The following is a 26,370-nucleotide window of genomic DNA, read 5'->3' on the forward strand; positions in this document are numbered from 1 at the left end:
ACTTACAACAAATAAAAAAAAAAACTATGTTCTCTCTCTCTCTCTTTCTCTCTCTCTCTCTCTCTCTCTCTCTCTCTCTCTCCAGAATGGCAAATTATACAATCTTTTCTGCCTCTAATCTCTGTCTTGTCTTCTGTCTACTATGTCTGTATCTTCCATATGAATAGAACACTTGTGTTCATGGGTGTCATGAAGAAACCACATAAAAGAAAGGACTGGCCTTTCTCAATGCTCATTGTCATAGAACCGCAGCAGAGCAGCTAATAGCATTCAGTTCAGGGGGCTTATGAGTCAGGCCACTACAGTGAACTCTCCTCATCAAACTTGAGTTTGCATTTATTTTCTTCTCGTGTCTGGAAATATTTTTGTGCTGTTTTTAGTAGAAAGGACAATAATTATCCCATACATCTCTGTGATGGCTTTTATTGATATGTCAATAAACTAGGCAGTTACTCAACCAGACATCCATGTAGGAGTTGCTGAGAAAGGATCTTGTGAACGTAACTAAAATCCCTAACCTATTACCTTCGGGTACAGATCATCCTGGACTATGTGGGTTGGTCTGACTTGACTCATTGAAAGTCTTCAAAGTCAGGACTGAGGTTCCCACTTGTTGGGAGAGCAACAAGGTATGATGCTCAACTTCTAGAGTGTTAGCCCAGCATGCTTGAAGCCCTGGGTTTGATACCCAACACTGCACAAACTAGACATGGTGGTGCCCACCTGGAATTCCAGAACACTGGAGACAGAGGCAGGAGGATTAGGTATGAGAGATCATTCTTGTTTACCTCATTCTTGATCTTGTCTCAAAGGGAGAAAGGGAGAAAGAGAAAGAGACATACAGAGACAGGGCTTCCTGTGGGGAACAACTTCAGCCCTGGACTCTGGTGTTCCCTTGGGTTCTCCTTCCTGATTGCCAGTGCTGTGGATATTTAGTCAGCCCTGAAAAATGTGTTAGCCATTTCTGATGAAGTTGTTTGCTAAAGCTACTGTTGAAAGAATACTACAAACTGCACCAGTCGCTAGAATAGCAGAGCTTTATTGTCTCACATTTTTGGAGGGCAGAGGTTCAAAGTCAGTATGTCAGCAGGCTGATTCTTTCTGATGGTTGACATTCTTCTCAGTGCTTTGCATCCCTCTCCCTTTGCTTCAGTAGGTGACTGTCAGTTGCTGCTGTCCCCCTGATGTTTATTTTCGTCTTCATATGGTGTGCCTCTCTCTGCATCCAAATTTCCACATTTTAGGAAGACATAAGTCATATAGATTGGCATGCTCCAATGGCCTTATTTTGGGTCAATTACTTCTGTAAAGATTTATCTCCAAACATAAGGGTCACCTTCTGGAGTATTGCAGTTTAGGATTCCAACACACTTAACAAGACGTTAATTTACCCAGCACTTACTGAGTAGACTGCTTAGTCAAATGCCTCAAAGCAGCTTACCAGGAACTTCCATTGCTCCAGGTGGCATGTCCCATGTCTCCAGAAGCAGTGATTCATCCTCTGGTATGGAGACACTGAGATCTGAGTATAAACAGAATTCTTGACTCACAGACTGTCAAATTTAGGACATCAGAAAATGATTTATGGTGACCTTATTATAATTGTGAAGACACTTCAATAAATAGGGCTACATGGGTCTCAAAGAGAGGTGGAGTATATTTTAACTTCAACCTGGGTTCTCTTTCAGCAGCTGTTTAAGGCCTAAACAAAATGGAGAGCTCAGGAAGTAGATAACCATCTCTTTGGATTTCCTGTACAGAAGAAGAATCATGAAGATATGGAGGTTGGGTAGCACAAGCATCCAGGACCTGGGATGGATGAAGGTACTTTATAAACTTTTTTGTGGGTATGTGTTCCACATTTGCTCATAGCCAAGTGAATCTTCTCTGATTTAATTTGTATTCTCAGTCTGTTTCTTTTTCTTGGTTTTTCTTTAGCTATGCTAGGAGTTGAACCTAGGACCTGATGCATGCTAAGAAGACACTCTACCATGGATCATAGCTCCCCACTCCACTTTTATAAATGAAGTATTTTTCCATCATTGGAAATAATGAGTCTTGGATGATATTACTAAGACCATACACCTAGAAAGGGCCAGCCAATTTCAGACATGCAGTTTACTTTCATTCTTTGTGGAGTACGTATGTATATGCATCTGTCTAATCACTAACATTTATTTGTAACCTGTTGTGGTTTGAATGAGAATGGCTCATATATTTGAATACTTGGATCCCAGATTGCAGACTGTTTAGAAAGGACCAGGCGTAGGGCTGTTTTGGGGGTGGTGAGTCACTAAGGGTGGATTTTGAAATTTCAAAAGCTTACTGTGGTGGTTTGAATGAGAATGGCCCCCATAGGCTCACATATTAAAATGCTTGATCACCAGGGAGTGGGACTGTTGGGGGGAAGATTAAGAGGTGTGGCCTTGTTGGAGAAGGTGTGTCACTAGGAGTGGGATTTGAAGCTTCAAAATCCCACTACAGGCCTAGTCTCCCCCTCTCCCTGCTTGGTGCCTTTGGATCAGAATGTAAAGTTCTCAGCTACTGCTACAGCACCTTGCCTATCTGCTTCCCACCATGATGATAATGGACTAACCATCTGAAACTACAAGCAAGCTCCCGATTAAATGTTTTATGTTATAATAACAGTCTTGATCATGTTGTCTCTTCACAGCAAAAAACATTAACTGAGACATTCCAGGCCCAGTCATGCTCTTTTTCTTGTGAATCAGGAGTAATCTCTCAGCTACCTGCCTGCCAGCATGCTTCCATCATAATGATCATAGACAAACCCTCTGAAACTGAAGCAAGCTCACGATTAAATGCTTCCTTTTGTAAGTTGACTTGTTCACGTGTCTCTTCACAACAGAAGGACAACTAAGATGTAACCCCACAGTCAATAGTCACAGTGCTCTTGTGAAACATTTGATGGCCATGTTACCAGCTGAGGTGGAACAAAGCTCAGTCTGTCACCTCCCCCCCATTTACTTACTTTATATGTATAAATGTTTCACTTGTGTATGCATATGTATGCACCATGTGTCTGCCTGATGCCTGTGGAGGCTATGAGAGAGTACTAGACTCCCTGGAATTCATGGTTACAAGCTGCCCTGAATACTGGGAATTGAACCTGGGCTCTCTGAAAGAGAAGAAAGTGTTTTTAACATCCATCTTTTCAGTCCCCCATTCTAACTTCTTGTTCCAGCTTTCATGCTACAAACAAAAGTCCTTGTCACAGTCTATTTGTCACATGCCACTTTTCTGTTGTTTGTGTGTATATGTGCTTTTGTGTTTTTTTTTTTTATTGGTGATTTAGTTGTTTAATATAGTTCCTAAGCACAGAGCTGAAGTGCTCCCTAGTGCAAGAAGAAGACCATAATATATCTCATGTAGAAAATACAAGAGCTTGAGTCAGGCAAGATGGCTCAGCTGGTAAAGGTGCTGGCTGCTAAACCTGATGACCTAAATTCAATTCCTGGGACCCACATGGTGGTAGAAGAGAACAGACTCCTGCAAGCTGCCTTCTGACCTCAAAATGTCTGTTGTGACAAGTGCATATGTATTTACACACACGAATGACCTAGGCATGGCTGTACAAACCTGTAGTCCTACCACTTAAGAGGTGGAGGCAGGAAGATTCTGAGGCTACATCAAATTCCAGGACAAAACTAGATCAACCAGATCAAAACTCATGTGCTAGATAAGCTGCCTCTTCTCCTCCTCTCATCCTCCTCCTTTTCGAGACAGGGTTTCTTTTCTTTTCTTTTTTTTTTTTTTTTTCTGTATTTTTAGAGCCTGTCCTGGAAAAAAAAAAACTGGCCTTGTAGACCTGGCTGGCTTCTGACTCACAGAGCTCAACCTGCCTCTGCCTCCCAAGTGCTGGGATTAAAGGTGTGGGCCACCACCACCTGGCCAAGACACATAAGCTTCTTTTAGACATGCATTATAGTGCTGTTCTCCATACTAGTGAGTGAAAAGAAAAATACATACTAAATAAGGTGGATTTAATGAAGCTTATATACTGACTGGTTGATAAACACACAAGAGGTTGTAAAACCTAACCACATCTATTCCTAGCAATATCATATAGTTTACTGTCCGTCCCCTATTCAGTGTTCTTGGGGAATTTATAGGATGCAATTGCCATAAAAAGCATTGGTGGTGCCCATGTTGCACTGCTCAGATTACCCTTTCCTACCATGATCTAAGGATTAGAACTGGGAGCCTGAGAGCTGATGCCTCCAACTTCTTACCTGCTCTAGAAATGAAGGAGACTTCAGCCTGGAAGCCCCTGGAAGTGCCATTCTCATCTGATTGGAAGCTGATGAGCATCACACTGGAGGTGCTCAGCACAGGGTCGGGTACCACATAGCCACATAGGCGAGCTGTGAGTCCCCATACAGGTAAGTGGAGCCAAGTGAATAGATACAGCATTAGATAAATAAAAACAAGTGTGCTTTAGATAGTTGTTGACAGGCTTTTATGACAAATACCACAACTCATCTTCAAAACAGGGATTTGCCTCTTCTAAATTTGTTTTGAACCCATCATCATTACAGGTTTGTCTCATCTGCCAAATACTCCTAAAGTGCTGCTAAAAGGAGTTGCCTCCACAACCTACCTTATATGCCCTTCTCTGATAATGAGATTGATAATTAACTTATATGCCATCATAGAGCTCTCATCTAGTAGCTGATGGAAACAGAAGCAGACACCTACATCTAAACACTGATATGAACTCCTGGAACCCACTTGCAGAGAGGGAGGAGTGGTAAGAAAAGGGGTCAAGACCAGTCTACAGAAACTCACAGAGACAGCTGACCTGAACAAGGGGGAGCTCATGGATCCTCAGACTGATAGCTGGGAAACCAGAATTATACCGATTCAGACCCCCTGAACATGGGTCTCAGTTAGAAGGCCTAGGCAGTCTATGGGGGCTCTGACAGTGGAACCAGGATGTATCCCTGGTGCATGAAAGGACTTTGGGAGCACATTCCCCATGGGTGGACACTCAGCCTAGAGGCAAGAGGGAGGGCCTAGACCCTACTCCAAATGACTTGACAGCTTTTGTTGATCCCTCCTGGAAGGCATTACCCTCCCTGTGGAGTATGTGTGTGTGTGTGTGGGGGGGGAATGGGATAGGAGGGAGGTCAGGGGGCATGGAAGGGAGGGAGGGGGAGGAAAGTGGGATTGATATGTAAAATAAAAAAAAAAAGGAGTTGCCTCAAGCCACAAGATTCACTAAGCAATTTTTTGAGGCACCCCAGGGCTAGGGATGAGACCAAAGAGCTCATGCAGGCTGAGCAAGCACTCTACCACTGACCTGCCTCCATAGCCCATGAGCTTGCCTCTATCTGGTTCCTCTTTGTTTGGACCTTTCACATTTCTGAAATAGTTCTTTGGTCCTTGCTCTTTGTTCTCTTACACAAAAGCAGAAGTGATGGTGAGACCATAGAAAGAGATGGAGGAGGTTCAGAGAACACAGAAAAAGAAGACAAATCCTTTTATTCCTCATTTCAAGACCAGGTCCAAGGCCAACTGTGGGAAGTCAGGGCTTCAGGGGAATACAAACCTATTTCCTTCTCCCTCTCAACATCACTGTGTACAGTCACATAGTCTGAAGTACAGTCTCCATTTTCTTGTATTTCTAGGCTCTGAAATGACAGCTGAGAAGACTCTTGGTTATATCTAGAGAAGCTCAAGGAGTGAGCAGATACTTCTAGGTCACTCACCTTGCTCTAGAAGAGTGATTTTCAAACTATGGGTCATGACTCCTTTTGGGGTTAAATGGCCCTTTCACAGGGGTTGCCTCAGACCAATGGAAAACACAGATATTACACTGTGACTCATAACAGTATCAAAATTACACCTATGAAGTAGCAGCACAAATAATTGTGGGACTGGGGGGGGTCATCACAACACGAGGAACTATATTAAAGGGCAAAACATTAAGAAAATTGAGAACCACTGCTCTAGAGTAAGAACTTAGTTGAGAAAGTTCACAAGTGGCTAAGTTACTTAGGAAAATACAAGAGACTCTTTAAAAAAGGAAACAAACAAACAAATAAAAAGATTGAAACATAGAAGCTACCAAACACAGCCTGCCTGTAAGGGTGGGGATCTGTGCAAATGTCTAAGCTCCTTAGCAGCTGTAGGGGATGGAAGGACCATCCTACAGAGACTTTCTTTTCTGGAGGCCATTTTGGACTGTGCTACTTGGCTGCATAAGTGCTTGTCTGGACACAAATTGCTTTTCTAGAGATCTTACACCGTAAATCCTGTTCTTGGTATTTAATTGTGAATTTCCAGTTCACTAGACTCAAAAATTAAGGGAGTTGTATCTCTCACAAGGTAGGTAAATCTTTCTACATGAGAAGATGTGTCTGTCTCCTCATCACATTTGCTGTCTGCTGCTACAATGTGTTCCAGTCCTCACTGACAGTTACAAATGTATGTAAGAGCAGCTCTCAAACTGTGTTGCCTGGAAGCTACAGGGAGCACCTGTTCAGAGCAGTGAACTTGGAGAATTCACAGCTCTAAGCAGAAATCTTAGTGAAGGGTAGAGATAGTTGCTGTAGCATAAGTTCTAATAGGTCTTAATAATAAAAATTCAGTCAGCCATCAGGGGGTGAAAGTTGAAAGATCAGAGATGCAAAGCACCCAGCTGATAGAGTATTCTTACCTCTACCAATGCTCAGACCAAAGGGGCAATCTAGTCCGCAGACTGCACTGTTCCTCAGACTGCTTCAGATGGACTGCTTCAGACTAACTGCTACTCAGTCTACTCTGTGAATTCCTGTCTCCTCCCATCTTATATTGCTGTCCCCCCCCCCCAGCCATATCATTCCTGTCTTCACCTCCTTAGTGCTGGGATTAAAGGCGTGCCACTCCAAGTGCTGGGATCACCTTTGTGTTTCTCTTTTAGACTGGATCAATTTTGTGTAGTTCAGAGTGGCCTTGAACTCATAGAGATCCATCTGCCTCTGTCTCCCGAGTGCTGGGATTACAGGTGTGTGCCATCACTGTCTGGCCTCTATGGCTAGCTAGTGTGGCTAGCTTTGGACTCTGATAATCAGGCAAGCCTTATTTGTTAGATCATAAACAAAATATCATCACAAGTTGCTTTTGAGTGCTGAGCAGAAATATAAACCCAGATGTTTATTAATAACAAATCATGACAGTTCTAGTCCTACAGTTTCTGTGATCCTGATGTTAAATGGAACTCTCTCCTTATCACACTCTCTCCTTGTGTGTGATACTTCCGTGCTATCTCAAAAATGTGTAAGAAGCTGTCTTTATGTAACTACCTTCCTTCTTATGGGACACTTGTTTTGTATTAGACAAAAAAAGAGGAGTTACACAGACAAGGGGAGGACTTGAAGAGGGAGCAAGAAACTCTGGGTTGTGATTTCACATGGAAGGGATGAAGAAATTGCAAACAATTTGGCATCAGTAAATTTTTCTTAAGGAGCAATGACCAAAATTTAACTCAAACACAGCATGAATCCATAGTGTTTTGGCTGCTCTTGCCTGTGTGACTCTACTACAGCCTTAGTCTGGACATATAACATGTATACACATAACATGTATACTAAGCATGCAGTTGAACAATGAAGTGCCTGCGAACGTTTCTTGAAACACCATGTTTTAGATACAAGCCCAGTGTTATGAACTGAGGAATTTTTGCTGCACATACAAAGTTTCCTACTCTTATAGAAACATAAAATCTTAGAACAGCTTTATTATAGAAAACAAAAATTCAAATATTTCTCTATAATCATTCCTCAGTATGAATCAAATAACCAGATCTTTGGATCAGATTGTGTTAGAATATTTGATCTTAAGAACTTCTGTTTGAATTGCTGATGTGAAATTTTTAAAAGATATCTGTCTTGGGATTAAGACAAAATTTCCAGCAATTTCTGGAAGGGACCTAAACATACTTTTGTCATTTTCTATTTTTGCAAAGCTAAGTCTCAGCACTGATGAATATAAAGTAAAAACACTGGGCCAGTTCTGGAAATCATTGCAGATGAGCTCTTGGTCCTGCAATCTCCATCCTCTCTCATTCTTAAAGCCAGTGTGATCTCATAAGGCTTCTAACCTCTGATTGCATTTGATGTTTCAGATTCTGTGAATCCCAGCTTCTCTCAAATGTTCAATGGTTCAGTCCCATTATTCTGCACTGTTTTTAAGAGGTGGGGTGGGGACTGGATAATTAATTCTTAATTCTAATTCTCTCTAAATTCTAACTTTGGTGAGAAACCCAATCTGTTGACCATATCTGTTTGTTTGTTTGGTTTGCTTTGTGTTTTAAAGGCTCAATTTTCCCCCTCATCTGTCATAAAGACTCGTCAGTTGGGTTTTTCTACCTGTATCTCAGACCCCCTTTTCTCCTCAAATACAGTTAGAAGCCAATAACAATGCTGTGGTTAACTTGGACCTATACATAAGATGGCAATATCCTTGATTGTATTGCCTAGTGATGTACTTGTCTTAGTTTAGGCAAATATTCTTTATTATCATGGTTTGGATATGAAATCTCCCCAATAGGCTCACATATTTGAATAGTTGTTCTTCAGGTGATGGTGATGTATTGAAAGGTTGTGAAACTTTGAGGGGGTAGAGCCTCACTGGAGGAAGTGTGTCATTGATAGGCAGGCCTTAAGGGGTTGTTGATAGGCAGGCCTTAAGGGGTTGTGGCCACTTTCTGTCTACTTTCTGCTTCCTGAGTGCTGACATAATATGACCATCATAATATGCTACTGCCAACATGCCTACCCTGCCTTCTTCTTAAAGCCCAATATACTCTTCCTCTTGTCTGTTCTGTCCTGTCAGGGGTTTAGTCACAGCAATAAGAAAAATAACTAATACAGATGTTTGCATCAGTAAAATGAACTATGAAAGAGTCTGGGGGTTAGGGTGTCTCTTATTCTCTCCCCTTTCTCTTCCTTTCGTTTCTTTCCTCCATATGCTTCTGTTCATTTGTTATTTTAAGAGAAAGACTTACACATAAATGCCTGTCTTCATCCTAATCCTGACTGTTGACCTACCTTCACCTACCTAGTGACTTATCTCCACAGAGGGTCCATTAGTGTTAATTGGCAACAACAACTGGACTCCACACTACTGATGTGCAATAAACTTCTTAGCGAGATATCCAAAGGCCTATATTTTGGCTTCAGTCTTGCTTTCCTTTATTATTTCTAAGTATACTTTAAGACTATTGAATCTCACACTTCCTGTCCCTTGAGTGTGCTTGCTTCTATTTGCTGTATCTTCTCTGGTTGGAGCTCTTAATGACACTGGTATGGTTGTTATCAACTTTTTAATTAGTCATAATGTTTTTTTCTAATTTGAGTTTATAAGGAAGAATGTTTCTAAGAGGAGCAAAAAACCTGTGAAAGTCATCAGTTTTAAAGATTAAGGAAACACTGGGGAATTTTGTTTTGAACCAGAGCTAAAGAGTAAATGTGTTTTGTAGTGGTGGTTGCAGGGGAAGCAAGGCTGGTTCTTTTATTCAAAGTGTATAATGTGCCAGGTACTTAAGACTAATGTTGGCTATAAACAAATCAGATAAAAACCTCTGCCTACATAAGGCCTGTCAGGTATCTCACAACTATATCATGTTTAATTTTGGACAAACATAATACCTTAATTAGGCAATGGTTGGGGGCTTGAAAAATCCATGTACAGCTAGCCATATCACTGTAGTCTTCAGGATAATGAAGACTATGTATGGTACCTTCTTCAAAGAGGATAGTTAGAGACTTGCAGCCAGAATCTGAAACAAAGGAGGGCAGAACAAATGCAATCACCAAAGAAAGACTTGTGTTCTACCTCCTGTCTCAACAATTGACAAACTACATCTTTTGACAATGCCAACGTGAAGGGAAAGTCTTGTGCACTAGCTCACACAACTCTTAAGACCCTCTCAGCTCATTTGGGTCAGTGATCACCATGAACTTTCAGGACCGGAGGAAGCTAGACTGCTTCCTCCAGCTAGCCAAGATGTTTTCTCCACTGTGGAGCCAGCAGACCTCAGGTAGGGACTCCCTGCTCCTCGCCTAACTACTCTGATGCCAAAACTTCTGCAATGGAAGTAAATGGTTTTTACCAGGAATGTAGCTTGGCTTGAGAGCTTTATAGGTGAGATTAAACCCAGTGGCATAATCTGTGGCATCAGAGATGAATCTCAGCTTGATAGAACTGGAGCCAACAAGAATGGATGAAGGGAGACTTTCTCCACAGAATTTCCCTGCATTGGGAGAAGAATCTTTGTTCAGAGTCTGGAAAACAGCACCACACAAATGCTTCAAGGAGATGATGTTGTCCTCGAAGTTCAGAATTGTCTAAATAGGCCTCTCACCTTCTGTACAACTGGGGTTTTGATACAGAATGTTCTGTGTTCATGCTGCTCTTTGGCTTTGCAGGATGTTTTTAAATGTCTAATCCTTTATAATAGTCTCTCCTACATTCTGCATTATTGCCTGTATTCTCTTCAGTTGCAACAGTCAAGAGTACTCCACAATAATGCCAAGTATCTCCAAGTGGGTTGGGCAAAGTTACTTCAGAGTGAGAATCACAGAGACATTACTCCGTTTCTGTAATTTGATTGTTTGTTTGAGACAGGATATCACTATTTACACCAGGCTGGTCATGAACTTGCAATTCTCTTTCCTCAGTTTCCCAAATTCTGGGGTTACATATATGTGCTACTATGCCACTATTCATTTCTGTTTCTGACATAAATAAGCTTTGCCTCTCCATGGCTATCTCTTGGCATTATTCTTCCTTGTCTATCAAGACAGGTAAAGCCACTTGCATACATAGTTAAGCAGTGTTCTGCTTGGGAGACCCAGCAATAATGTAAATTTTACTCCTAATTGGGTCAAAATGCAGGCAGCCTGGCTTTATAAGTATCAGATGCAGCTGCTGCCAAGTCTGCAGGCTCAGACTTGGTTCTTCCCCATTTTAGAACAGCCTCTCAAAATTGGAAAAGGAAAATGTGGCATTTATAGATGGCTCGAGGGCAGATATGTTGTAACCAGATCTTGTTAAGTATACTTAGCACAGATTTCCATTTGACAATGTGAAGGACCACTCACCAATGAGTCTGTCTTCTAAGGAATACATTGCCAGGTAATTGTGGTAACAAGATTCTGCATCCAAGTGGGACAGATTAAGCAATATATGCATGTCCACTGGAACCAGCAGGGTCCAGACACACAGTCTGCAGGCAGATACATGGAAAGGGTATTACTTTCTAGACAGAATGTGACAGTCGTGTAATGGGCACAGGCATGCTGGAGGTGAAGTCTGGGGGAGGACAACACAGGGAGTACTCACTGCTTGTTCTCATAGTATAGGTGGAGGCTTTCTGGGAAGTGTAGCTCTCCCTCAGTCCCATGTATTAGACCATCAGGCTCACTGCATGAAGCTGGGAGGGAAAGCCACAGCATCAGGGCTGGTAGTCAATGCTAGACACCATTACAACCTTCCAGAAGCTGAGCACTGGGGAGCATTAGTTCTTTTTGGACACGTTCATTCATTCTTCCTGCACTATTTTCCTCTCTTGGTTCCTATGATGTTATGATGTCTCATTGTTTTGAAATTTTGTTCTTTTTATGCCCTGCTTACCTTGGAGATGCTGTGACTTCTTTTCCTCTTTCACTCTGACCCCATCGCTTCATTCTATGGGTGCAGACACTCCCTGATTCTTTCCTAGTCTCTTCCTTTTCTTTTTCTACCAGGGACCCCAGCATAGGCTTAGTCACAGCAGCAGTTTCAGCTCTTACCTCTACTTTTCTGGACTTTAGGTCCAGTTATCTCCCCTGAAACTCAACATGATACAAGTGGAATTCTTCATCAGCACAATTACAGCTACTTCTTATTTGATTATGTACGGGCTTTCAGTCTCAAATGTTCAAAGCTGTGATGATAGAATGAGTCAAGTTGGATCCCCCCTCCTCTTTACTTACAGTACTCACTAAACTGGTATTAAGTTTTGTTCCTTTCTATTTCCTTCTTTTCATTCTCTGGCCCTTATCCTGTTTTAATCCTTCTTTTTGTTTTATCTATTATGATTTCCCCTTGACTTATTCTTCCTTTAATACCTTTCATGGTGTTCTTATATTCTTAAAGAATAGCTATATTTATCTAAATAATACATTTCCCATTGCTTTTGGACTGGTGTGTAGTTTGCAGAATTTGATCTTAATTTATCTTTCTATTTCTTTATCCTTTTAGAAGTCATTACATAGTCTATCCTTGAGCTTCTTTCGCTGATTTGCTGTTGCACCCCATATTTTTTCTTCTTCATCCTTTGGGGTCTATGCTGGATAAGGATGTCTCTGTTCCAAAGCCTACAACACTGGTCATTTATGTCTCTAAGTAGGCTAGCTCTGGGAAATCTACTTTGCCATATTGATTTTTGAGAAAGAATCTTACAGACTCAAAGACACAGTGAACAGTGAAGCTAAGAGCCAATCTCCTTTCTTGATGGATGATGTAACTGAGGGAAGAGTGCTGTAGGATAATTCTTCTGCACACCATGGATATGTTTTACTCTCATTGGTTAGTAAAAAAGCCAATTTGGCCTATAGCAAGAAAAAACAAGGCTAGGTGGGAAAGACAAACTAAAAATACAGAGAGGAAGAAGGGCAGAGTCAAGGAGAGATGTGAGCCAGCCACTGGGATTCAAGATGCTAGAAGACAGGTAAAGCCAAGAACCATATGACAAAATATAGATTGATAGAAATGGATTATTTTAAGTTGTAAGAGCTAGTTAGTAATAAACCTCAGCTACAGGCTGAGCATTTTGTAATTAATATAAACTTCTGTGTGTTTATTTGAGAATGGGTGATCAGGACAAAAGAAAAACACAACCAACCTCTGTTCACAAAAGAGTTTGCCCCAGACCTCAGAGTGAATACATCGAGGAGTCACAGTGAGCAGGGATAGCCCCCTGTGTGTAGTAGGGACACTTTTGGGGGAGGACTATAGCTTGTTAATGGTTTCTGCACCCCTCCCCTCTTCTCCTGCAATGTAATTGAAAGTTAGTATTTGTCAGTTAGTGTTTGATGAATTAGACAAAGCTATGGCATGACGTGACAAGAAGGTGCATGGAAGGGAGCAGGGCTCTGTGGACATGGAATTGGCAGACTGGCAGGGATAGCTGTGGGTACTCTTCAGAATTTTATAACAAGTGGTCAGAGAAACACTACCAGAGGAAGTGTTTTTGATGACAACAGGAAGTGACACTCAGAAATGTTAGGATGTTAATTCAAACTCCTGCAAGTGCAGGCTGCAAGGAGTACCCACCTCTGGAGCTCTTTCTCCGATGGCCTGAGAAACAAAAAGAAAGATGTGATTCAAAGCTTGTGGTACCTCGACTCATTTTAAACCAATATGCAAATACTTAAAATTTAATCTGTGAAAATAACAGCAGGGTGGATAAAATGACAAAGTAGGACAGCAGTCCTAGCATTTTGAAACGATTTCACTCACTTTATTCTTACTAATGAAGAAACAGTTGCACTGAGGGAGGGAAAAAAAAAAAGGCAAGGAAACATGAGAATAGAAATAACCTTCCTCCAACCATGAATATTTTGAATAGTCACACACTGAGGCTCAGATACTTGCCATTGGGCAATACTCTTGAAAAAAATTCCCCAATTCTGAGTTAACTTTCATTAATCCCTTTGGGAAAGCCAATTTGAGGCTGGAAGACACCAGTTAAGGGAACAGTTTGGAGTTTGGAGGTAGAAACAAAGCTAGCTGGTCAACAGAAGAGTGTATGTAGACTCCACCCTTCAGATTTACCACATTTGCTTCTATACCAGGGTTTCTAAATCTTTGTCTTATTAATCTAAAGTGAGATTATTAATTATGGTGGGGACTATCTGCTGTACTGTATGTGGCATAGCAGCTCTCATGATCTCTACCCTCTAGGCACTGGTATCCCTTACTTAATTGTGACATCGGAAATATTTATTAATATCATTCTCAGATCATTAGTAGTTGATCATTACTGAGCTATGCTTCTGCTTGCTGAGTCTTGCTAGAATAGTTGAAAAGTAGGTGATCAGTTAACATAGTTTTAAAGATAGGCGAAGTGATTTATGAGGAATGTACTCATTCTTCAGTGAATATTTTAATACTTGAATATAGATGATGCTGTGCTCTTGCTTTAGATTGTACATTTCAAAATTCCCAAGGGTTACACTGAGAATAGAAGTGCCCTCCCATAGTCCTGACTTGTCTAGCATGAGTAGAAAGTGGCTCTCCTACAGCCCTGACTTGTCTAGTTTGCTGATGCTCTTTACCCTGTAGAACTGTAGCTTCCTAAGCTTTCAGGATGACTTCATTACCAGTCTGGATGTGTTCATGGATCCAGGGAAGCACTCTGCTAAGATCTGTGAAGATCCCAGGAGATCCTTGCTCTTTTTTCCTCGAATTGTTTCTCCAGCCTCGACCACAGCCCAAACCCCAAGAAGTTACACCAGCCAGAGTCCAGGCCCCTTTCCTATTCTGGCACATGAGTGAGCCTCCTGAGTCTCCCTGAGGAAGGAAGAAGAAAGCCTCTATGACCGTGATTGCTGGTGGAGGTGCCTGCTCACCCTTCCCCCATGAGTGTGCTAATGACAAGTATAACATGTCCTTTAAAAATTTAGACAAAGGACCCTGTAACCAAAGAGTTTGTCAGTTGCTGCTCCTTCTCCCCACCTTTGGTTCTCAGTAAAGCAGAAGAATTCCTTCCCTTTCTTATTCATATCATAGAATCAGAGACACTTTGCCTAGTGATACAACTGATGACACTTTCCATAAATGTCAAGAATTGAAAAATGACATCCCCAACGCCCCAATCCAGAAACCTCAAAATAAGAAGAGGCACCCTGAAGGGATGACAGAACCCTGAGCCCCTTGTCCTTGGCACCACCTTTATTATTTTTGGTGGAAAGCAGATTCTAGGTTTATCTGAAATCAGCATTCTTAGGCTCCTCCCTGCTAACAAGCTGCTCACGCTTACCTGACAAGCATCTCTTCCTCCATCAGGGGATCCTGTGCAGAGAAAGGTCTTCCCAGTAACAGGGTTCCTTAAAGTCAACAGAGCTGCTTCGCATTCCTCCTGAGTCAAAATTGGCAGGTTCACCTGCTGCAGGACTTGTGGGAGGCTGCCACCTGGGACAAAGGGATGGGCCCATCAAGGTAAACCAGTCACTGTCCTGAGTTGAAGATGTATAATCCTTCTGTCATCAACAGCTGGATGCAGATGTTTTGACTTTTTTGGAAGGATGCCAATTTCTTAAGCACACTGAAATTCTCTGCATTTGAAATGCTTGTCTTGTAAAATATTTCTGATTTCTGGTTATCCACCAGAAAGTTTTGAATTTGGATTAAGAGGAGTGGCTCAGGGGCCCTTACCTTCAGTCAAGCGACCCCAGCCTGCAGTTGTGCAAACAAATCCAGGCTTAAAATGTTCCCCTGGTTCTGGAAGACACACAGGCCTCACAAATTGGCCTGAAGAAAAGATCAAGGCAGGACTTGGATCATTCATACAGGAGCGGGTATCAAAGTTATTCACCTATTGGCATCTAGGTGGTCTCCAAAGCACCCTTAAGGTTTGCCTGGCATTTTCAGGGGTCACATGTCAGCTTTCTTCTCCAAACACCACCTAACCCTACCCCCACAACCATAAGCAAAGGGCATTTTAGGTAGGGGACCCTCCAGAAATATCTGTCTTTCAGTTTATGATCCAGAAGAGCTGGTTTCAGACTGTATAACATTATCTGTAGGGGATACAGTATAGCTTAAAGACTATGTGGAAACAGGGTAGATGATCAGGGCACACTACAAACATTTACCAAATTGGAAGGTTCCAACCATCTTCAGAAGAGCGATATCATAGTTCATAGGTTTTCTGGTAGAGAACTGGGGGTGTATAATGATGGTTTCAATGGCTAGTGTTTGCTCTTCTGGCTCAGCTTGGCTCAAGTCATGTTCTCCAGCAGTAACATTCAAAGTTAATGCAATGTTTCTATGAAAAGAGAGAAGGGAAGAGATGGGGGTTTTAATGAGCCTCTGCATGTGCTTGTAAATGCAGGCAAATTGGCTTCTTTAAATTGACCTTGATGGATAATGTGGAGTATGAGAGTGTCGAGCAAAGCATCTGAGAATGATTGATTCCATTGCTATAAGAAAAATGAAATACAGAGATTCTCAGTTCCAATGGAGGGCTTGTAAAGTATAGACATAGCAGCATGATATCATTAGTATTGTCAGTATTATTTATAATCAGCCAGAGAGATAAACATGCATTGTAATTTGGGGAGCTAAAATATATATGATGCTTTATTCAACTATCTTATTAGGGCAATGGTTCTCAGTCTGTGGGTCACAACCCTTTTGGGGGTCAAATGGCCCTTTCACAGCAGTGTTATGAGCGTGTTTTCCTGCCGGCCCACTGCGCCAGCCCCAAATAACACACAGAGACACTGAATTAGATATAAAGCTGTTAGCCTGTTACTAGCATTTCTTTTTGGCTAGCTTTGTCTTAAATATTAACCAATTTCTGTCAATCTAAGCATTTCCATGTGGTTTTATCTTACCAGAGGAGAGAGGATCGGGACCTCTGTTCTGTTGGTCCTACATATTGAATCTCCTCCCTACTTCTCCCTGGATCCTCCTTGTCTCCTAGTCCCACCTATCTTGCTTTCCTATTGGCCAACAGTGGTTTATTCATAATCCGATAAGAGAAACATATTTACAGAATGACATATCCCATCATCTCTTCTTTTTTGTCTAAAATAAAAAGGGTTTTAACTTTAATATAGTAAAATATATAACAAAATAGTTATCAAGTAAGAACCACAGTTAACAATTTTAGTCTATTAACATTTAGCAAGATTTAAAGAAAAATATTTTATCATCTATCCTATCTTTGTGAGTCTAAAGTTGTATATGTAACTTATCTTTAATGCTAACTAAGGAAAACTATAACCATAACTATCTGTCTTCAACTCCATCAAAGACCACAGAAGGATGATATATAAACTCTAGAAATGACAGAGACAGCTGGCCTGGTCAGTCACCTGAAGTTCTTCTGTAATGTTCCATCTTCAGCCCATAGGCCATAGTGTGTCTGGCAGATTCCTCAGCAAAACAGGAAACTTTAAACTGTTCACCTGTATTGGCAATTTGTCAGTCATTTTTCTCAGTCTCCTGCAGAATGTCTGGCAGACACTTCCATGAAGCAGGAACCCTGTAGCAATGTCCATCTTGTATCAGCAGTCACTTTCCTGTGGGTCCTGTATGTCCAGTTTAAACAGTTCAGACAAGAGCAGTATCTTGCTCAAATGGCTAGTCTTGCAATATTGGAAGTAAACTCCATAACAAGTTTCTTCGATGTCCATCTTCCTTTCTGATACAGGTGGTGTTGCTAGGAGCAGTTGTGCCTCACTGTTAATAAAAACTCTAAAGCATTTTAAATGCCATATTCTGTAGGTCTTTTAAAGGTTTGAAGAATGCCTATCCGTCTCAAATACATCTCTGTATATCTTTAAAACCTAACTAACTTCAAGTTTTGTCTATCATAGGTAGCTATCTATAATCTATACTAAAGTATACATTACATTTCTAAATGAGCTATATAAACACAATGCCTAAACAAGAGGAGAAATATACATATTACAAATTGACCTTAAATTTGTATCAATAAATGAAAATCCATTCCAAAATAAAGTATTCATATCTATACCATAATCTACTTTTTACCTTTAAAAAGAGATTGGTTGTGATTATTAACTATTTATAACCAATCCCATTTAAATGAAAACAAACATTTATAAACAATATTTGGGAATTTGGGTGTTCTTACACTTAAATTTTGGAGTCAAAGCATTTTAAAAATATATAAATTGGATTAATCTAGCAGCATTTCCTTTAACAGTTGTTATTACCTCAGCAGTCAAACAATAGAAAGACAACAGAATAGCATATAGTATCCAAAGTTTCTCTGTGCTTTCCATCTTTATGAGGCTTTTTTATTACCCTATTTCTTCTACTTTTATTTTTTATTTATTGAGACAGGGTTTTCTTTGTAACTTTTGCCTGTCCTGGAATTAACTCTGTATGCCAGGTTCATTCTGAAATCACAGATATCTGCTCGCTTCTGTATCCCAAGTGCTGAATTAAAGGCATGTGCCATCACATCCAGCTACTCTTTCCAGTTGCTCATACACACCATTGAATTGTTAGCAGTGCTTCTTAAAAGCAGTGCAGTTTTTTGGCACTATGCTGAGTCAGGAAACTTCCCTTAAAGGAGTCATGCAAATCTCTGCTTGCCTCTAGCAAAACAGCCCAACCAAGAAAAATGCTGCTACCAAGAAGCCTTGCTTGTTTTTGTTCTTTTGTTTCTAAAACCTCTTTTTAAGCTTTTTGTCAAGTTTTAAGTGAAAGTTCTTGGGTCCATGTTGCAGCATCATTTTGTTACAAGTAGTTTTTCCACCCACCAGTCTAGTCCCACAGACGCGCCAGCCCCAAATAACACACAGAGACTCTATATTAGACATAAAGGTGTTAGCCTGTTACTAGAATTTCTTATTGGCTAGCTTTGTCTTAAATATTAACCAATGTCTATCAATCTATTTCCATGTGGTCTTATCTTACCACAGAGAGGATCGGGACCTCTGTTCTGTTGGTCCTACATTTTGAATCTCCTCCCTACTTCTTCCTGAATCCTCCTTGTCTCCTAGTCCCACCTATCTTGCTTTCCTATTGGCTAACAGTGCTTTATTCATTATCCAATAAAAGAAATTACAGAATGACATCTCCCATTATAGCAGTCATCTAAGATTATCAGAAAACATATATATTCACATTATGGTTCATAACTAGCAAAATTACAGTTATGAAGTAGCAACAAAGATAGTTTTATGGTTGGGGGACATCACAACATGAATAACTGTATTAAAAAGGGACACAGTTTTAGGAGGGCTGAGAACCACTGTATTAGGCTGTCCCAGTCATAATACCAGTGAGTTATTTTGTAAATTATTTGTGATTCCAAGTAAGGTTGTTGTTTCAGTGTTTAAAATGTCACGTGGCATTTGTATTATAAAGGGCAGCACCTTAACTCATATATACTCAAGGATTTGGAACCAATTACAACAATGGAAAGTGGGGGTTGTCTCTTTACCTTCTTTGTATTTGCAATGTATAATTCTCCCATTAAATGAGAAAGGTGCCATTTCCTCAGATCAGTGTTATCTAGAAGGAACTTGACAGGATGAGGTGGGAAAAAGTAAGCATTTTGAGCTTTTAATTCTTTGGTACCCTTCATTTCCAATGGTGATACTTTGTACACTATTAGAAAGGGTATCTTTTTCTTGGAATGTTTTTCTGAATCTTGGATATATCAGCTACTTAATCTAGTACATAATATCTCTTTGGCTTACTACTACCTATATTGTAGGGATATTTTCAGCATTCATTTGTTTGCTTATACATTTTTATTTTTACTCAACACACAGGGACTTTCTAATTGCTCAGACTGGTGCTAATTTCCTGGATTCAAGCAATCTTCCTTCTTTAGCTGTTCAAGTGGCTGTGTCTACAGATGAGTACCATATTCCAGGCTAATTTATCTTTTTAATCAATGAACTCTTGGGGAGACATCATGACTTAGTCATTTTTGTGTCTTTGGTACTCACTAGCAACTGGCAGTAAGTGAAGATCCTAAGAATGTTTTCAAACTTAAATTAAAAGCACAACTATGGGAACATGATCTTGGTTACAGCCTGGGGTATGCATACAACACTGATAGTGAAGTATTTGGATTGTATTAGAAAGCTGATAAAACAATGAAAGTTCTTAGGTTGAAGCTCAGAGAAGCAAGACCAAAAGGAAGACTTGAGAATCTTTATTTTACTTGTCTGTCTTTGTTTCCTTTTATGTACTTCTTAAAATGTATAGTGAACCAGGTATTGCTTTTTCACTGAAATATTTTATCAAGACTAGCTGGAAACTCTCACTAGTCAGTCTTTTGATATTACTCTTTGTGGACTTCAGTGGGTTTGTGTAAATACAGTATTTTACTTCTGCAAGGAGTCCTTTTCTAACAAGAGTATCAGCTTACAATGTTACAAGGCTTCATTTATGACACCCAATTAGGAATATTCCTTGAGTTTTACAAGAATAATTGATTCTGATTCCAAGGGGGAAGAAGTGATAATCTGGTCCTCTTCCTTGAGCCAAGCTTTCCTACCTGTTAGCCATGCAGTGAGCAGCAGTGATGACCCACTGTGAAGACACGATAGTTCCTCCACAGACATGCCTCTGCTTTTGTTTCAGAGACACCTAGATGACAGATTTAAATTGGTGAAAGTTAATATTGTGGGGAATACCACAAAACATACAACTGACCATATTCTGAAAGACAATTACAAGTAGCTTAACCACCGTGATCATGATTCAGGGACTATGACAGCATTTATGACAGTAGTTTGGACTACTGTTTTCTCGTATGTTTAATGATGACCCCTAGAACTTCAGGTCTGTTGTTTAGTTTGCCTCTTAACATAATTAACATGATTTTATTCATTTTTTACACTAGTGTGTGTGTCTGTGTGCATGCCTGTGAGTTTGTGTGTATGTGTGCATGCATGTGTATATGTGTGCATATATACATGCATGATATGCATGTGGATATCAAAAGGCAAACCTTGGGCATCAGCACTCTCCTTCTATAGTGTTGGTCCCTTGGATCAAACTCATGTTGTCAGACTTAGTATAAAGCACATTTACTCATTGAAATGTCTTTATGGCTCCCACTAATGTACTTTCTGTCTTTAACTCAATCTATCCATGATATTTGATTTGATTTTAAGATAACTTATAATATGCAAGTAAATATTTTCAATGGATAGCTTTATAATTTTGGGATGAGACAAAGGCAGTTGATTAGAATTTTTAACTGAAAGTTATTTTTGAACAATAGAAAAGAAAAAAAAATAAAAGAAACACCAAGAGACACAGAAAAAGCTACTAAGGTTGTGTAGATCAGTGGTACAGTATATGCTTAGAGCTTTTAAGACTCTAGTTTAGATGCTTTGAACCAAAACAAACAAACAATGAACAATCAAAAAGGAGGAATACTGAGAGGATAAGGATAGAAAACACAGAACAACAACAACAAACATGAAAGAAAAACCAATTGGTCATGATTATGATTTGAATATGAACTTCTGAATTTGACAGATGACCAATTGATCAAGTGACCAATAGTCTATTCAAACACATATTTGTTAAGTTTAACATTGACAGTCTGTGTGGTAGTTTGATTGTAAGTGACCCCTATAAGCTCATAGGAAGTGTGGTCTTATTGAAGTCGGTGTACCTTTGTTGGAGGAAAGTTATCACCATGGAAGCAGACTTTGAGGTTACTTATGCTCAAGCTATGGCTAGTTCAATTCACTTTCTGTTTCTTGTGGATCAAGATGTAGCTCCTTACTCAGCATCATGTCATCCTCATGCTTCCATGTCTGACCATGATAATAATGTACAAAACATATGAAACCATAAGCCATCCAATCAAATGTTTTCTCTTATAAGAATATTCATGGTTATGGTGTCTCTTCACAGCAATAAAAACCCTAAGACAGTCAGGCAACCCACCAAACAAAGTTCAACCATGAACATTAATCTTGATTAATTGGGCTGGGAAGTGTCTTCTTTCAAGATTAGGAAACCACAGCTCTGGGGTGTTATGAGCATTTTTTTTTCTCCAGAGAGGGTGACCTAAGGGAGGTAGCATGTGATCTGCAGAGATACAAGCTTGAGACATCATAGTTCACCCACAAGAGAAGGGTTTGAGAGACTTACCTGCCAAGGATAGGAACCCTTTGTCACTTGGCTTCCCCCAACAATGCGACTGAAATGGCTAAAGTAATTATGAGGCTGTGGCTTAAACAGACTCTGTCCACAGTTAGGAGCTGGGGAAAGACAAGACAGACACTGAGTGATTAATATCTAGACTAAGATGTATAGAAAAATCTTCCGAGCAAGGACAAAATGTAGCATATGGAGCATGTAGAAAAATTACAACCCAGCTTTAAGTGAATGATTGGGATTATTTGTATTTTGCAGGACAAGAGATTACATATGTTTTTCATGAATAAGATGTGTATCACCAGGAGACAATTTCCATTTTATGTATGTGGGTTATGTTCATTTGTGTGTGGATGCTGAGAGCTGCTAGTAGCAATGGTTTTACCAGAGGCCACTGAGAATATACAGCAGACTGCAACTGATACTCATAAGGTCATCCCACCAGAAGAACAACTATGTGATGGAGATAATCTCATGAAGCAAGGCTGATGGTACCATTGCCTGTGAATAACTTTTTCTTTGTCTATATTTTTCCCATGTGCCACTATATTTCTTCCTTAAAAACAGCTATGGGTATTTCCCCCAATGCCTGTGTGTTTATCACACACACACACACACACACACACACACACACACACACAATCTACTGGACATACATATATCTGTAGATGGGCAGGAAGATGATTTCTGCCTAAATGTTAAATTTTGATGAACAGAAATAAATACTAGGTATTTTTCATTACTCAGACTGACATATGAGAAAATTTTCAGCTACAGATATAGCCATTTACACATTTATCTGATTTTAGACTTTAGAGCAAATTCAAAATAGACTGGTTGCCCCTGGAGATGAATACACAAGGACAAGTTCCCAGGTGTTTATTGCTGAATCAGGGTCAGACATGAAGCAACTTTGGTAGACATAACCTCCTGTAGCAATTGACTTTCTGCACATGCTCCTAACCACTCAAGGTTCAGCCCTCTGTTTATTGTTTGAGTCCTGAATTTCAACATCATTCTCTGTCTGGGAATGCTAATCACTCAGAGCTATTTACTCACCATGCCCAGTCAGCATGACCTCCTCTAGATAGAGAGAAACTGTGTGACCAGTGTGGCTCTGTTCCTTATTGTTTACTCAAGAAGTGCCATGTGGCCCTGAAAATGTGATTCATATTTGTACAGAGGCTTTGCTGCAATAGGAGAAGTGTGATGGAGAGGGAAGTGTGAGCAATGGAAAGAGAAGGGTGAGAGATGTAGAAGGAGGTGAGTGAATCAGTGAATGAGTGAGAGAATGTGTGTGAATATGAGAGTAGTGTGTGTGTGTGAGTGTGTGAGTGAGTGAATGGTACCGATGTATCAGTTATGTGAAGAAATGTAACAGAATAGAGAGAAGTGTGTACAGAAGATAGGTGTGGAGAAAAGAGATGTAGCTGTATGTAAAGAGATGTAACTGTGTAGAAAGATTGTCAAGACAGAGATATTATTCAAGATGAATTGAAAGAGGTTACCATTAGGAGTGTGTGCTTGTTCCTTTTTTCTATGTTACTATCAGATAGACACTCAGATAGAAAGAATTTTTTTCAAGTCCTGCTGCTCTGAAGGCATTCTGTCTGCAACTCTTGTGCAGTTCTGGGATCTGGAATCTGCACATGTGTACATATGAAGGCAAGAGGTCAATAGTTTTTTCTGGCCCTCAATACAACTATACTGTGGAGTCTATCCACATGGGGATTAAATATTTTTCCTTCTTTCCTGCTTTCCTTCCTTCCTTCCATCCTTTCTTCCTTCCTTCTTTCCTTCCTTTCTTTCTTCTTTCCTTCCTTCCTTCCTCCCTTTCTTCCCTCCCTCCCTTTCCTTCCTTCCACTCTCTCTTCCTCTTTTCCTCTCTCCATCTCTTTCTTTTTCTCATTTTTCCACTATGGAGCTCCAGATAACCTTAAGTTAATGATCCCCCTGTCTCTGCCTTTGGAATGCTGAGATTAAAGGTGTGAAACACCATATCTGGTGTATGCATAGTGTGTTTTGCAAGTCTGGATATAGAGTTGCTTTGTTAACTTGTTGATAATGTTGAAATCTGCCTGCACTATTAATTGTGTCCATATAACTCCCTCGGCTTTGTCCATGAGGCAGAGTTTGAGACAATGGCCTGTGGTGCCTGCCACACAGTCAGATATGAATAAATCTAATTAGATTTAATGTAGGGCAGAAAACATGTTGTTCAGAGATAGTGGCATGAAGACAGCTTCGATTCTCATACCAGGTACCTGTTAGGTAAAGGGAAAAATAACTTAAAAAAAAAAAGACTTCATCCCTGAAAACATTCTAATATGTGCGTATAAGGGGCTGGAATAAATTTATTTACTTGCACTGGGCAATCCAGTGATGAGTTTGTTCCCTTTGAGGCCATTTCTTTCCAGGAGGCTTTCAGGAGTGCGTATAAGACTCTGCCTCATCATCACTCAGCTTCCTTACCTAGATGACTTGTTGAATGCATACCTACCACCTCAACTAAGATGTCTTCCTTGATTTACTCAAACTGAGCTCTGGATCTCTCCCATGGCATAGCCCTCTCTCTCCTGACTCTCTATTAGTTTTTAGCAGTTCTTTCCAAACATTATGAGAGCAAATTGTTTACTTCCCTCACTGGTCTATGGACTTCTTGAGTGAGAAATCTAGGAACATGGATCCTATGTATCTGCACTCCTAATGTCTATCATAACTTCTGGACTCCAGGTTGCATTTGAAAAGCATGAATGAATGAGAAAATGACTTTTCTTAGGAATATACCTTTAAGAGGTCATCTAATTAGATAAATGTTAAAGTATACGAGCTCGCTCATATAACTTATTGCTTAATCCACACACCTTGCCTGTAAAAATGGCACTTTCCTCTTTACATAGCAGATGTGAAAACTAAAAATCAAAGAGACACATAGATAATAATAACAGAGCATGAAATAATCAATTGTGTTTTCATTCTGAACCCAGTACAGGTATGATTAAAAGCTTTCCCATCTGCTTTAGCTGAATGAGTCATAAATCTGCTAGATGTAAAATTTAGTATTCCTTGAAGTTACCGAGGCAGAGACAGAAAACATGTTGATTCTCCAGGCTGGCAGAGTCTGACTATAGAGAAGCCTGCCAGCAACTGTTTTCAGTAAATGTAAAAATCATTTACACTATATGTCACTGAGTAGGATAATTTCTCCAAGGATTCTAAATGCTTCCAGACCTGTGCTGATATCCAGAATTGCTCCATGAAAGAATACAGGATTGTGTAATGTTTTCAAATAAGTAGACAATCCCAGCTCAGTTGGTAAAATTAGGATAAAATATTTACCCCCCACCCATAAATATTTTACTTCAGTTTCATATACTTATCACAGGAGCAAAATCCAAAGAAATATTTTTGAAAACCAATTATGTTTCTGAAATAATTTGCTTTTCTTACATTCCCAAATGAACAGGAAGTGGAATTGTTGCTCTGATTCTCAGCAAGATTAATTCCATCAGATAAAGAATAAAGGTAGTTATAAAGTTAATTTGAAACTTACCTCTGATGGAAGAAAGGGTTCCTGAATTACCTTGTTCCAAACAGACCATTCCTAATATTAAAATCAGCTTGTCCTTGCTTATAGGCATGGTGAGATCCAAAGCTTCCTCCTGAAATCTAGAGAGGTCAAGGGAAGCAAGGGAGGCAAGCGTTGGAAGAATAGCAATAATCCACTTAAAACAAAGTTATTTATTAACCAAGACTTGAGGCACTCAACCTTGTCCATAAGATGTTTCTGAATGTGGTTTCTTGGAAATGTCTTTTGTAAGATGTGGGGGTTAACTTCAGAAGCAAAGTCTTGGTTGAGTGACATAACATATTTTATTCCACCTACAGCAGTAAGTTGCTTTCCACAATGTTTCTGGTTTAGCAAAGTGGGTAGTGTCTAAGGTTTTCATTTGTGATTGCTGCTTGCTCCTTTTCCTATAAAAGATTGAATATTGGTGTGTGACACTATTTCTGGGGAGATTCAAACGACTGTTTACTCATCCCTGATAGGAAACTGATGACAGACTAAAGTGGGGATACCGCCAACATCCAATGAGTTTTATTGGAGTTATTATAGGAATATGGGTGAGGGGTTACTATAATAGCGGAAATGACTCAAAGACAGCTGCATCACCAAAAAACCCACCCCAGCATGGGTGATAGCTCACAAAAGCTGGGAACCTACAGCACAGTGCACAACCTACAGACAGTTGAACAAGTTGGAGAGAGTCTTTTGTAGGTAGGTCCATTGGATTGAGCCTCTTCTAGGCAGCTCAGTTCTTATGAGAGTGTCTTTCAGCAGTCTTTACTAGTTACATATACTTGGAAGAGAGGAGCATAGTAAATCTGGCCAGTTTCAGGGACTTCCTAAAGCTGTTGTGTTGTTTACATTTTTTTTCTCTCTTTCTCCATTTTGGTATTGTGAGACAGGGTTTCTCTATA

General features: G+C 40.0%; 1 protein-coding gene across 1 annotated transcript; it reads right to left on the minus strand.

The window, feature by feature from the left end:
* Positions 1–1,427: 1,427 nt before the first annotated feature.
* On the minus strand, positions 1,428–25,529 carry Ovch2 (ovochymase 2). The gene is made up of 15 exons (XM_051191993.1): positions 25,442–25,529; positions 21,883–21,992; positions 20,267–20,358; positions 15,867–16,039; positions 15,427–15,522; positions 15,032–15,183; positions 14,373–14,562; positions 13,324–13,347; positions 11,350–11,440; positions 11,109–11,233; positions 10,118–10,258; positions 9,654–9,784; positions 5,573–5,666; positions 4,254–4,385; positions 1,428–1,522 (listed from the first exon to the last, which is right to left on the minus strand). Exons 1-15 carry the CDS (start codon positions 25,527–25,529, stop codon positions 1,428–1,430), a joined length of 1,734 nt encoding a protein of 577 aa, XP_051047950.1.
* Between the last annotated feature and the right edge of the window lie 841 nt (positions 25,530–26,370).

The sequence above is a fragment of the Phodopus roborovskii genome, unplaced genomic scaffold (genome assembly GCF_943737965.1).
Source record: "Phodopus roborovskii unplaced genomic scaffold, PHOROB, whole genome shotgun sequence".
Classification (NCBI taxonomy): Eukaryota; Metazoa; Chordata; class Mammalia; order Rodentia; family Cricetidae; genus Phodopus; species Phodopus roborovskii.